The sequence below is a fragment of the Suncus etruscus genome, chromosome 6, assembly GCF_024139225.1.
Source record: "Suncus etruscus isolate mSunEtr1 chromosome 6, mSunEtr1.pri.cur, whole genome shotgun sequence".
Lineage (NCBI taxonomy): Eukaryota > Metazoa > Chordata > Mammalia > Eulipotyphla > Soricidae > Suncus > Suncus etruscus.
Genome location: NC_064853.1, coordinates 97,170,345 through 97,184,917, shown reverse-complemented (window position 1 = coordinate 97,184,917; position 14,573 = coordinate 97,170,345). Strand labels below are relative to the sequence as shown.

At 42.0% G+C, this 14,573-nt stretch overlaps 1 protein-coding gene and 1 non-coding gene across 2 annotated transcripts in view; one reads left to right on the top strand and one right to left on the bottom strand.

Moving 5' to 3' along the window:
- CLSTN2 (calsyntenin 2) overlaps window positions 1-14,573 on the top strand; it is a 126,267-nt gene that overhangs the window by 23,895 nt on the left and 87,799 nt on the right. Inside the window, exon 5 of the mRNA XM_049775833.1 lies at window positions 6,513-6,761. Within this exon, the coding sequence (XP_049631790.1) occupies window positions 6,513-6,761 (249 nt within the window). The remainder of the gene's footprint in view (window positions 1-6,512; window positions 6,762-14,573) is intronic.
- LOC126013127 (5S ribosomal RNA) lies at window positions 2,569-2,687 on the bottom strand. The gene has a single exon (XR_007497458.1). It is a non-coding gene; the product is annotated as a 5S ribosomal RNA (ribosomal RNA).

Below are 14,573 nucleotides of genomic sequence, written 5' to 3'. Positions count from 1 at the left end.
AATCTATTGTGATGAGTGAAATATGTCAGAGGAAGAGAGACACACACAGAATAGTCTCACTCATTTATGGATTTTAAGAAAAATTGAAGACATTGAAATAATTCCCAGAGGTGAGGACCAGAAGGACAGGCTCAAGATATGAAGCTCACCACAAAGAGTGGTGAGTGCAGTTAGAGAAATAACTACACTGAGAACTATCATAACAATGACAGTGAGTGAGGAGTGTAGAAAGCCTAGCTGGAATATAGTCGGAGGTGGGGGAGGGAGGAGATGGGGACATTGGTGATGGGAAGGTTGCACAGGTGAAGGGAGTGTTCTTGTTATGACTGAAACCCAACTACAATTATGTTTGTAATCATGGTATTTAAATAAAGAAATTATTTAATTGGGGTTGGTGTGGTGGCGCTAGAAGTAAGATGTTTGCCTTGCCAGTGCTAGCCTAGGACGGACGGCGGTTCGATCCCCCAGGATCCCATATGGTCCCCCAAGTCAGGAGCAACTTCTGAGCGCATAGCCAGGAGTAACCCCTGAGCGTCACTGGGTGTAGCCCAAAAACCAAAAAAAAAAAAAAGAAAGAAAGAAATTATTTAATTAAAAAATTACATCCCTTTCCTGGGCCTCAGTTTCTCTGTTTGTAAAATATGCAGGAGATTGTAAGACTTCTCTCCAGTCTTAATAGGATGGTGCAGAGGGGACAAGACCTTTGGAAACTCTTATGATGGGTCTCCTCATTAGATGCCATGATCTGCTGTTGCTTGGACTCAGCCTTTTATCTGTGACCTGGAAGCAGAATAGAGTCAACCATGCTGCTGGGAAGAAACAGGTGATCCAAGTTTGATCCTCAGCACAACATTTAGTCCCAGGGCACCATCAGGAGTGATACCTGACAGAATCAAGAGTAATCACTTGGCAAGATCAGGTCAAAACTAAAAAAAAATTCCCAGGAAAATAATATCTAAGGCCTGTAATTTTGAAAAATAAAGTTCCACAAGCAAAGCTGCATATATAAGCCTCCACCCCACCCACTTCTCTGTCTCTCTTTCATCCTAATTGTTTCCTACCTTGCTCTGTTTTCCAAGCCAGTTTTCAGAGAAATTGACAAGAGTCAAATGTGTTAATTGCAGTGGGAATTCTAGAAAAACTCTTGCTATTTAGAAGCCATCAAAAGGAGCTTCCTGGAGTTCTGAGAACTGCTAAAACCCACCCTCATTCAACCTTTCAGAGATGGTCTGGGCCCCTCCCAATGTAGCCATTGGTCATGGCAGAATGGTCCTGCTAGACCAGTTGACTGCAGTGACGAACTAGAAATCAGGAAACCTAAGTACTCAACCTGCATCTTCTGAACATCCCTCCAATTTTAGGATTGGTATAGATTCTATGCACCCTAAAGAATAGCTAGCTTCACACAAGACAAATCCAGGAAGCAAAGAAGCTGTTGTACTTGTTGCATTATTCTGTAAGGATTGGGAAGAGCCCCTTGTTGCAAGGGAGAGGGGTATTTTCCACCTCAAAGCCCATTCCCCCAAAAGCCATCTACTACTATCTGAGTGTGTTTTCACACACCTTTAAAAGGCATTTCTGAAGGGTATTCTGAAGACTTGTAGTCATTAAAAATGAGTATGAATTAACATTATATAAGTAAACTGAATTCCAAACCAAACCCAGTGGGAGGTAGGTATAAATCCTAATGTAAGCTGTGGACAAGAGACTAACTGAACAGGCTCACCTGAGCCCCAAAGAGTGTGTCCAGGTAAAACTAATAAGGACCTGAGTGATCAATAATCAGTGATAAATATTAATAGGGTACCTGCTTTGTGTCAGCGCTGGTGGTAGACACATCCCTTAGATATTTCTTGTAATGGGGCTAAAGAGATAGTATGGTGGAAAGGTGCATATGACCAACCTGAATTCCACCCCTAGAAATATCTGTGGTTTCCTGAGCACTGCCAGGTGTGACCCAAAAGCCTATATAAAATAAAGTTCATGTCATTAATGAAGATTATTTTGTCTTGGCTCCCTCCTTGAATGCAAGCTGTGTAGTGACGATAAACTGGAACTCTCTACCCACCTTCTCCCATACCATAGTGCTCTGTGGGTCTCCTGCAGTGAGAAACTTGGTATAAGGGACCTTGGTATAAGGGCTTACTACAGTAAGCCAGAGTACTCTGCACCGGACATAATTCTGTGTCCCAAGGTGGGAGGGAACACTGGCTGTATTCCTTGTGTCTAAGGAGGATGATGCTTTCCAATATGGTGCCTTCTTCATAGATTATCAAGGGGCTTTTCAAGAGTAGGAGATTTTTGTGGGGATTGGTTCAGAGTTCATCCCCTAGGCTCTGATACAGAGAAGAGGGAATCAAGTCCATTACTTACAATTGACAGGTAATAACACCCAAACACTGTCTATTAGTGAAAAGTGGAAAGTCATTACTGTGCCAGAGAAATTCCCTGAAGAACTAGGAGCAACTTAGTTAGATTTCCTGGCTCTTATTTAATGACAAATCAAGGAGCCTCAAGTCTTCTTCCCTGAGGAGCTGAGCCCAGCTTCTTCTTTTTTTTTTTTTTTTAAGCCTACAGCACCCGGTATTCCCAGGCAGTCTCCCATCCAAGTACTAACCAGGCCCAACCCTGCTTAGCTTTCGAGATCAGACGAGATCGGGCATGTTCAGGGTGGTATGGCCGTAGACGAGCCCAGCTTCTTGAGGGAACTGGAAGGAGACCATAAGACTGTAGAGTGCTGTGCTGACAGGCATAGAAGATCTTGGGCCCTCCCTGGGGACATTGGTCTTCTCATGCGCCCTCCATTTTTAGCTCCCACTCTCAATGCTTTCTGAGCTTTTCTGCACTAAGAGACGTGCCATGCAGAGCAGAAGGATCTACTCTGGACTCCCCTAAGGAGACAGATTTCAGTACATATGGAAGTGGGGAACAATGTGGAACTGGGCTGGGATAGGACAAGAAAGTTCAGTCATGCTGTCATTTGTCACAGTCAATTTGGTTGACTTTAGAATCCATGTTCTTGGTCACTATCTTATTCCAACAAATTAATTGATATTTAAAAAGTATAGCAGAGACTGGAAAACAAGTAAGGCTACATGCTGCATGTGGCCAGCCTTTTTATAATAATATCTTTAAGCACCATAATTACAATCATATTTATAGTTGGGTTTCAGTTATAATAAAAACACCTCCCTTCACCAGTGCAATTTTCACACTACCAATGCCCCTATTTCCCTCCTACCCCACCCCCTGCCTGTATTTGAGAGAGGCATTCTATTTCTCTCACTCACTACCATTGTCATGATAGTTGTTGTGTATTTATTTCTCTACCTGAACTCACCAGTCTTTGTGATAAGCTTCATACCATGGGCCACTCCTTCCAGCTCTCATCTCTATTGTCTCTGGGTATTATTACAATAATGTCTTTTATTTTTCTTAAATCCCACAGATGAGTGAGACTATTCTGTGTCTATCTCTCTCCTTCTGACTTATTTCACTCAGCATAATTGTTTACATGTCCACCCATGTATTGAAATTTTTATGACTTCATTTTTCCTGATGGCTGCATAGTATTCCATTGTATATATGTACCACAGTTTCTTTAGCCACTGATATTTTGTCAGGCATCTGGTTTTTTTCCAGATTCTGGCCATTGTAAATAGCATTGCAATGAATATAGATGTGCAGAAGTCATTTTTAGTATTATTTTTTATTAAAATGGTTGATTTATAAAATTATTCATAGTTAAATTTTATTTTTTATAATATCTTTATTTAAGCACTATGATTACAAACATGATTGTACATGCTTTAGTTATAAAAAGAACATGCCCCCCTTCACCAGTGCAATCCACCACAATGCCCCCCAATTTTTTCCTCCCCCTTCCCCTGCCTGTGTTTGAGACAGGCATTCTATTTCTCTCACTCATTAACATTGATATGATAGCTGTTAGTGTAGTTATTTCTCTAACTGCACTCACCTCCCTTGGTGGTGAGCTTCATATCATGAGCCAGTCCTTCTGGCCCTCATCTCTATTGTCTCTGGGCATTAATACAATAATGTCTTATTTTTCTTAAAACCCACAGAAGCCATTTTTGTATTGTGTTTTTGTGTCCCAAGGGTATATTCCTAGGGGTTGTATAGCCAGATCATATGGAAGCTCAATTTTCAGTTTTTGAGGAATCTCCATATTGTTTTCCATAAGGGCTGGATTAGACAGTATTCCCACCAGCAGTGAATGAGAGTTCCTTTCTATTTACATTCCCGCCAGCATTGATTGTTCTTGTTCTTTGTGATATGTGCTAGTCTCTGTGGCATGAGATGGTACCTCATTGTTGTTTTGATTTGCATCTCCCTGATGATTAGTGATGTGCCTTTTGATCATTTGTATTTCTTCTTTGATAAATTGTTCATTGTGTATCCCTATTGTTTTTTGGGCCACACTGGTGACAGTCAGGAGTTACTCCTGGCTATGTGCTCAGAAATTGCTCCTGGCTTGGGGGGGCGGGGGGAGCATACGCCAGGGGATTAAACTGCGGTCTATCCTAGGTTAGCACAGGCAAGGCAGATGCCTTACAGCTTGTACTATAGCTCTGGCCCCATCGTATCCCTATTTTTTTTGTATCCCTATTTTTTTGATGGGGTTAGATTTTTTTCTTTGTTAAGTTTTGTCAGTACCTTATAATTCATTTGGAATAATAAACACCCACAAATAGCTAAAGCAATCCCAATAAAAAGATGGGAGGCATCACTTTCCCCAACGTTAAATTGTACTACAAAGTAATAGTCAGTATAACAGCATGGTATTTGGAATAAAGACAGACCCTCAAGTCAATGGAATAGACTTCAGTATTCAAACAATGTTCCCTAGACATACAATCAATTAGTCTTTGATAAAGGGACAAGAAATGAAAAGTGGAGCAAGGAAAGCCTCTTTAACAAGTGGTGCTGGGACAACTGGTCAGCCACATGCAAAAAAACAAACAAACTAGGACCTCCTTCTAACACCATGCACAAAGGTCACATCCAAAGGGATTAAAGACCTTGACATCAGACCCAGAACCATAATGTATATAGAACAACATGTATGTAAAACACTATAACATTGATACTAAAGGCATCTTCAGGGAGGAAACAGCACTGTGGAAGCAGAGATAAACAGATGGCACTATAGTAAGTTGAGAAGCTTCTGCCACCCACAGAATGAGAGAAACTATTTAACCAATTCCCATTAGAATAGGGGCTAATATCTAATATATGCATGTGGCCAAACTTAATATGATCCCTGGCACCATAGAAGATTCTCTGAGTGATCTTTGAATACAGAACAGAGTCAATCCTAAGAACCACTAGGTATATCCCAAAATGAAAATAAGCATGGTGGGGCTGGCTTGAGGCTTAGTTATAGAGCACATGGCCTCTGTCTGAGATGCTTGTTTCCAAAAAGTCTCATAAATGCAATATAATTCAGTTTTTATGGGGTGAGTATCTAGAACTTTACCCAAGCATTGCTAAGTCATAGTAGTCTGCTAACCTGGCTGTGTGTTCCCTGGGTTAGAAACATGAAGATTAGCCTGGTGGGCTGAGCACATGATTGATTCAGGTAAAGAATGTATGGACAGACTCCATGGGTCCATGGCAAATACCTGCCATCTATAAACAAATTTCAATATGGAGAGTATTATGCTGAGTGAAATGAATCCAAGGGAGAGAAATAGACAGTGACCCCACTCATTTGTGGGATATTGGGGGAAAAAAAGATAGCATGGTAATAGTATCCAAAAATAATAGAGGGACAGCAGGACTGGTTCCTGGTAGAAAGCTTGCCACAAATAGGGATAGTGCAGTTAGGACAGAGAAGGAACCACTATGACAGTAATACTTGGAAATGACCATCCTAGACAAGAAATGGGTGCTAAAAGAACGTAATGGGATATACATTATATTCCTTCAGTAACAGTACTGAAAATGAAACAGTACTAAAATGAAAAAAGGGAGAGAGAGAGAAGAAAAATGTTTGCCACAGAGGCAAGTTGGGGAAAGGCAGGAGGGAATCTGGAGATCCTGGTTATAGGAAATGTGCACTGGGGAAGGGAAGGGTGTTGGACATTGTAAGACTGAAACTGAATCATCAACAACTTTGTTACTGTGCATCATACTGTGATTCAATTAAAAATTTACTTTAAAAACAGAGGGGACTCCCTGGTTCCGATCTCTGACCAGATCACTTATGTAATTTCCCTAGCGCTTTGTCCTTTTGATGGCTGGCTTCATCTCATCTCCTGACATGCAGTAGCACTTCGATTAGTCTGTAGTCCCTCACACCACCCCCAAGTAGGCCTCCAGCAATTTGTCTGGCCCTTCGGGGGAGCCACCTTTTCAGAGCTGGAAATGGATTTCTGCACCCTGAACTCTTTCCCAGAGCAGCAAAGAAGAATGACCCCTTCTCTTATCCTCCAACAAGGCTTCACACTTTGTCCTTTCTCCCCACACCTTCCTTGCGTCCTCTGCAGGTGCATCCTCTGGCATCATTGACCTCTTGCCATCCCCCAGTGCTGCCACCAACTGGACTGCAGGGCTACTGGTGGACAGCAGTGAGATGATCTTCAGGTTTGATGGCCACCAGGGAGCCAAGATCCCAGACGGGATTGTGCCCAAGAACCTGACGGACCAGTTCACCATCACTATGTGGATGAAGCATGGCCCCAGCCCAGGCGTGAGAGCTGAGAAGGAGACCATCCTCTGCAACTCGGATAAAACAGGTGAGTGTATAGGCTGGAGCAGTAAGTAGCACAGCGGAGAGGGCATTTGCCTTGCACACGGCTGACCCCGATTTGATCCCCAGTACCTCACTCGTATGGTCCCTTGAGCACTTCCAGGAGTAATTCCTGAGTGCAGAACCAGAAGTAACACCTGAACATCACTGAATAAGGTTGGATCTCCACTGTACTTCCCCACCCCCCCAAAAAACCAGATGATTAGCACCCAGCCCTTGTGGAGGCTGCTCAGTGGGACCCTCCATCAGCTAGTGAGGATGGAGAAGAATAGTAAGAATGTGACTTGGGGGTTGGGAAACCCTGACTACTGGAGTACTCTGGTTTTTTGAGTACTGCTGGCTTCCCAGGCTAGGGGAAGAGCAGGATGGGAATGGGTAAGAAAAAGGTGTGGCATGGGTTCAGAGATGCAAACCTAAGCTTTGTGCTTTTCCAAATATGTTCTTTGGAACCCTAGGGGCTCCCTAGGATACCCTAATTGCAGGTGGTGTGTATGTAGCAGGCTACATCTTCAAACAAAGCTGCATACTTGGGGCTCTCCCAGAATAAAAACATACTTTTCATGGATGAGGGAGAACTTGGGTTAGATCCAAAAAAAGGTTCAACATAAGCACAGATACATGGGTACTTTTATATAGCTTAAAAATAAACTTTACTCTTATAATACATAGAAAAGTATAGGAGAAAATATACAAGATATCTAAATTCTGAACAGTTGGAGATACTTTTCTTTTTTAATTATAATTTTTATTTTAATCCTAGTGGCTTACATATCGTTCACAACAATATTTTAGGTAGATATTAACATTGGGAATCCTTTTAGAGCTAAGTCCGGCATCAAGCAACAGTCCACGTTAGGAAGAGTTGGTAAGAAGGGCCACACCGTGTGAGTCAGCAGGGGTGTTAGTTGTCTTTTCTTGCCTGGCATGAGGTGTGGGTTTGAGTGGGTGTCCCTTCACTTCAGTGCTGGATACTGGTTCATTTTAGGAGGGGGTCAGTCTTGATGCCTAATAGATTAAGAACTGAGGGTGAAGAGTTTTAATAAGGTGGGAAATCTGGATGGGATTGAGGGGTGAAGGGATAGTCAGATTTCTAATGGGGAAAAGGGGAAATATATGGAAGGGGCAGAAAAGGAGAAAAGAACAAATAAGATTGAAAAGAAAAAGAAGAAAAAATGTAGTGAGAAGAGAGGAGAAAAGAGCAAAGGAATGTTAGTTTGCTTGAATATTTTCGATGAGTAGGCCCTGTAGTATAAATGTGTAGGTCACAGTTGCTGCTTCAGTGATCTGGCTGGTCACGTACTTCAGGTCCTAAAAGAAGGTATAACCTAGAAATAAAGGGTATGTTAAAAAGTTTTATCGAGACATCTTCATATTGGAAGCTGGGTATGATATCTCAAGTGACTGAGTCCCAAGGTACCATCTTAGGTTGTCCACCCTTTGTATCCAAGAATGCCTGTGGACAGAAAAGCTGAGAGGTTATTTTAGATATAGTAAGATTAAGGCAGTAAATCATATTATTTTGAAATGCTTCCATTGGAGTCAGTGATTTCCCATGGTAATCTTTATCTGTAATCCTGTATAAAATCCCTAAGAGATTACTATGGGCCTTTGTGGTAAAAGGCTGATTACATACCTTTTCTCTCTACGCTGCTGTTTTTGCTGTTGCTGGTTTCTTTATGGTATAATGTGTAGTCAAGAGTTTGTGTTGTTCCTCTTTCATGTGATTTGGGCACTACTCCCCAGTATATGTTACAGTGTTTGGAGTTCTACCCAATTAAACCCTGTTATTTGATCATTGAGTATTAGTTGTATATATGGTGTATTTTCTAGGTGCTTCCGAATAGTGCTATCATCCTGTGTTTATCTTTCATCTTCTGGCTTACTTCATTTAACATAATATGTTCTAGGTCCATCCACATTGCTGCAAAGTCTATGATTGTATCATTTCTGACTGCCATGTAGTATTCCATTGTGTATAGATACCACATCTTAATGACCCACTCATCTGTTGTTGGGCAACAAGGTTGGTTCCAAGACTTGGCTATTATACTGAGTGCTGCAATAAATAGTGGGGTGCACACATACTTTGGGATGAATGTCCTTCCGACTTGGGGGTAGATACATAGGAGAGCAATTGCTGGGTTAAATGGCTGCTCAATTCTGAGTTCTTTGAGCACTCTCCAGACTGTTCTCCATAGGGGTTGGACTAGGGGCATTCCCACCAGCAGTGGATGAGAGTGCCTTTCATACCGCATTCTACCAACAGAGACTGTTCCCATTATTTTTGATGTGAGCCATCCTCACTGGTGTAAGGTGGTACCTCATCGTTGTTTTGATTTGGATTTCTCTGATGATGAGTGAAGGTGATCATGTTTTCATGTGTTTGTTGGCCATATTTCGGTCTTCCTCAGAGAAGTATCTATTTATTTTGTCTCCCCATTTTTTATGGCTTTATTTGGTTTTGGGAGGATCAGCTTTCTGAGTGCTTTGTATATTCTGGATATCAGCCCTTTATCTGATATGTTGAGTGAAAAATTTTTTTCCCATTTAGATAACTGTCTTCTTGTGTTCAGTGGGGTTTCTTTCACCATGCAGAAACTTTTTAATTTGATGTAGTCTCATTTGTTTATGTTTGACACTAAAGTTCTTACCATTGATGCTCCATCCTCGAAGACCTTTTTGATATATTGGTCTTTGAGTGTTCTACCTATTTTATTCTCAATAAACTTTATAGAGTCTGGTCTGATTTCAAGGTTTTTGATCCATTTTGAGTTGACTTTTGTTATAAAGAGTGAGGTATGGGTCAATTTTCAATTTCTTACATGTGGTTTTCCAGTTGAACCAACACCATTTGTTTAAGAGACTTTCTTTGTTCCATTTCAAGTTTTGTCAAATATTAGTTGACTGTATATCTGGGGGTTTATGTCTGGAAATCCTGTTCTAACCCACTGGTCTGAGGTCCTATCTTTGTTCCAGTACCATGATGTTTTGAACACTATGACTTTATATTATAGTTTCAATTTAGGTAAAGAGATGCCACCCAGCTTCTTGTTTTTCAATATGTGTTTGGCTATCCTGGGTCTTTTGTGGTTCCAGATGAATTTTATGATTGTTCTAATTCTTTAAAGAATGATGTCTGAATTTGGATTGGAATTGCATTAAATTTATATAGTAGTTTGGGTAAGATAGTCATTTTGACTATGTTGATTCTACCTACCCATGAGCATGGGATGTTCTTCCATTTCCTTAGATCCTCTTCAATTTCTTTCTGGAGTGTTTGAAGTTTCCCTGGTATAGGTCCTTCACTTCCCTTGTAAGGTTGATTCCTAGGTACCTTATATTTTTTGATACTATTTTAAATGGAATTGTATTTTTAATCTCTCTCTCCTTGACTTTGTTGTTTGTATATAGAAACGTTTTTTGTTTGCACTTTTCCTTCGAGTTCTTCAATGTGCTCCTCCAACTGTGTGATCCTGCTCATATGGCTTGTTACATTGTCTTTTAACTCCTTTAATTCCATTTGTATGGAATCTCTCATATTCTTTGACAGTTCTTCTTTAATTTCGCTGATTTTTTCATGCATGGATTTCTTGTATTTGGTGGCTAGCGTTTCCTTCATTTCCTTAATCATGGCTTCCATGATTAAGCCATGATAAACATGATAAACATGGCTGCTTTTCGGTCTCCTTCCAATGGATCTATGCGTTTTGTTGTAATTGGAAACTTGCTAGGGTTTCTCTTCTTATCTCCAGATGTTAGGATTCTCCTTAATTTACCCATATTTCTTTGCATTTATTGGTGTGGCTTGGAGTGCAGTGCCTTCTGAGTTCAGTCTGCTTTTGCCCCCTGTGGTGTCGGGATGGGTCCCCTCCCTGAGCGTGGTTCTGGTCTGTTGGGTGAGCTCGCTGAGATTTGGCTCCTCCTGTGCTCTCTATGGGGCCTGGTCTGTTCTTCCCTTTTGTTGCCAGCTAGTGCAGTTCCTCTCCTGGCCACAATAGTGGAGGGCGCTTTTGAGCCTAGCTCCCTGTCCTCCCTCCTTTCCCTGGAGTCAGCGGAGCTCCACCCCCTCCATGCCTCAACAGAGAAAATTCCCTCAGCCAGACCCACCTGGTAGCCTCTCTCCACCCCTGGGAGTCTCAGGTCCACTCAGGCTCAGGGGACAAATTGCTTTAGGATACCCCAATCCGGGGAGTAGACCCAATCTCACCCGGTCTATAGGTTCTAGCCCGACCCAGCAGTGCCAAGTGGGTCAGGCGCAGGGTTCTCTGGGTGCCCACATGGCGAGATGCCCAGGAATTCACTCCCCCTGTCTGCACTTGGGTTGGGGATCTCTGGGCACAGGCTTGGGTGGCGGTGGGGCGTGGGTCTCATCGCCTATGTGGGGAGGTGCCCGGGTGTTACACTCACCCTGTCTGTGGTCGGGTCGGGGGTTTCTGGGGACAGGCGCCCACGTTGGGAGGTGGCTGGGTGGTGCACTCTCCCTGTCTGCACTCGGGTCGGGGGTCTCTGGGCACAGGCGCAGGTGGCAGTGGGGTGCGGGTCTCAAGCACCCACGTGGGGAGGTGCACAGGTGTTGCATTCACCCTGTCTGTGGTCGGGTCGGGGGTCCCTGGGAACAGGCATGGCTGGCGTCGGGGCACAGGTCTCAGGCGCCCACCGGGGATACTTTTCAATAATATTTGGTAAGTTTTATTAGCAGATAAAAAAAAAACCTAACTTATTTTTCTGTTTACTAGAATATGCTTACAATTTTCATTCTACTTTGTGTGTGTGTGTGTGTGTGTGTGTGTGTGTGTGTGTGTGTGTGTGTGTGGTTTTTGGGTCACACCCGGCAGTGCTCAGGGGTTATTCCTGGCTCCACGCTCAGAAATTGCTCCTGGCAGGCACGGGGGACCATATGGGACGCCGGGATTCGAACCGATGACCTCCTGCATGAAAGGCAAATGCCTTACCTCCATGCTATCTCTCCAACCCCTCTACTTTTTAGTTATATGTATGACACTATTTATGGCTGTGTTTTATTTGTTTATATTCATTTTATTTCTCTATATGATAATATATTATTTAATAATTGAACTGGGGATAGATAAATAGTACAGTGGACAAGGTGATTGCCTTGCAAACAGCCATTCTGTATTTGATTCCTAGCACTTCATGGGGTATCCTAAGTAGTCAGGTGTAAACCCTGAGCACAAGTGGCTTTGTTATTTGAACTGTTCATTTCCGTTTGCTATTTAGATGCCTCCTTCTAAAGACAAATAAAAAAATAGGGTGATAAGTGTTTTGCCTATACTTACTGGTCATTGCTGATTACTTCTTGCCCTGAAGTTGAATTGTGGTATCAAGGAGTATGAATATTAGAAATATTATTGATGCAAATTGTCAAATTACCTTTTGTCAAGTTGCAGTAAAGATCTTATCCACTGAGTGAAATTTGTTCATGCCAAGCTATTTATGAATTATGAAGCAACTTTTAAATAGTTGTATAGTCAGTGCATTCCTTGGTGAGGATTAATTGTGATTATTTTTACTTTTTCTTTTTTCTTTTTTTTTTGGTTTATGGGCCACTCTCAGTGATGCTCAGATATTACTTCTGGCTATACACTCAAAAATTGCTCCTGACTTGGGAAACCATATGGGACACCAGGTGATCGAACCACAGTCCGTCCTAGGCTAGCATGAGCAAGGCATCTGCCTTAATGCTTGTGCCACCTCTTTGGCCTCAATTATTTTTTTTATAATATTTATTTTGATCATAGTGGTTTACATGATGACAATAATATTTTAGTTAAATATTTACATAACATCAGGGGGGATTACCATCACCAAATTGTCTTCCCTTCACCTCCGTTTTTGTCCTATCTCCCATATCCACTTCCCTCACCCCCAGGGCTGCTAGAATATGTGGTCCCCTATGTACCTATCCTACCACATAGTAGTCTTGCATCTGATTGGTCTAGGTTTCTCCCTACTTTCCCCCTCTAACTGAGAGGTAGGCCTAGTTAGTTAAGTTTGCGTGGTTTGGTCTGAAGAAGAGAAAAGTAGTAAACTGGGGTAAATGTCTAATACTCCAAAAGTGGGCAGAGTCCTTCTAGAGGCTCTCATCATCGATTTGGGGGATAATGGAGAAAAAAAAATGAAACATTCCATCAGTACAAAAAAAAAAGTGTCCATTATCCAGTGAGGACTCCAACAATGGCCTCAATTATTTTTACATTTTTTTTTGTTTTAAAGACACACCCAATAGTTTTGAGGGCTTACTCCTGGCCCTGACTACTATATTATTTCTCCAACCTGAAGAGTTTAATCACAATTTGAAGAGAAGATACTGTAATAGCACCACTTTTCCCATCAACACAGTGGGTGATGCTCCTTCTGGACATGGGCCAGGTGTTCTTTTTTGTCTAGCTGTAAAATGTGGGAGTTCCGCTTCCAGATATCTATATCGAAAATCATCCTTCCCTGCTTTGGAGCACCATGTGCAAGAGAAAGTGAGAACTGAGAGTTGAGTACAGAAGTTTCTATGGCTAGGGAACGGACCCTTCTATTGCCCCCCACCACCCACCTAAGTTCAGGGGAAACTACCGAATGAATCATTGCATTTCAAGCAAATGAAATGGTGCCCCCTTTGCCCCTCTACACCATCTTGGTTTGCATCAACCTTGCTATTTCTGGTGTGAGCAATGCTCTTTCCAGACCACTCTCTAGCTTACTCTGCCCTCCACCTCACCGTACTCACTCCCCTTTCTCTGACAATATCCCTTTTACTAGTTCAACATTTCATTTAAAAGCAACTGAGGGAGGGAGGGTGTTGCTGAGAGTTGCAACCCTCAGTTGTAACTGGTGGTACAGAAGGGTTTTTACTGAGAAAAGAGGAAGATGTTCTGAGGGAGGGGGTTGATACCCCTCCAGAAGGGAGAGTGTTGTTGAGGAAGAGAAAGTGTTACTTTAGGAGGGCAGGTATTAGTAAACAAAAGGTGAGTGTTACTGAGGGAAGGAGGATGTTACTGAGGAACAGGTGGAGAGTATTTGGAGGAAGATGGGAGCATATGGAATCAGAGACCCGCTGGAAGCAAAGTTGGAGGGTTCCTATCAGGAATGAACTCCATTTAACTCTTCTCTCATTCTTTTTGACCAACTCTTTGCCCACAGCCTCTCCTGACTTTGAATTTACTTTAAAGGGAAATATTGTTCTCTGTATTTCCCCCCTGCTATCAGCAGGAACTGTAAGAAATCAGTTCAGAAATGTCATGGGAATATAAGGAATGTTAAGTAAAATCCAATCATGGGTCTGGGTACCTTGCTACTGCCAATACTTGAGTATCATCCAAAGTGCAATCTCATCCTCCCACCTACACTGTCCCCAGCTTGATGGTGATGCTGAAGCTTCCTTGAGCACTTTTCCTGAATGGAGCCTGCCACACATATTCCTTTAACTTATCCATTGAGATATTTTCAGTACAAGTACAAAACTTGAAATCCAACTGATATATGATCATTTAAAAATCATCATAATAATAATAACAATAAAGGGCAAATGGAGGTGGTTGGCAGTGCTCAGGGATCACTCGTAGCTCTGCTCAGGGATTGGGGGAAGTATCTGGTGTTCCAGGGATCAGACCCCGGGCAGATAAGATAAGCACTTTACCCCTGTCTTTCTACAATCATTTATTAATGATTTAATTAATTAATAGTATTAACATGCATGGTAATTAGTATCTATATCATTATTAAGTAATAATAAATTAAAACAATTAAATTTATTGGTTTATTAATTCCTTTTTTTGTTTGTTTGGGT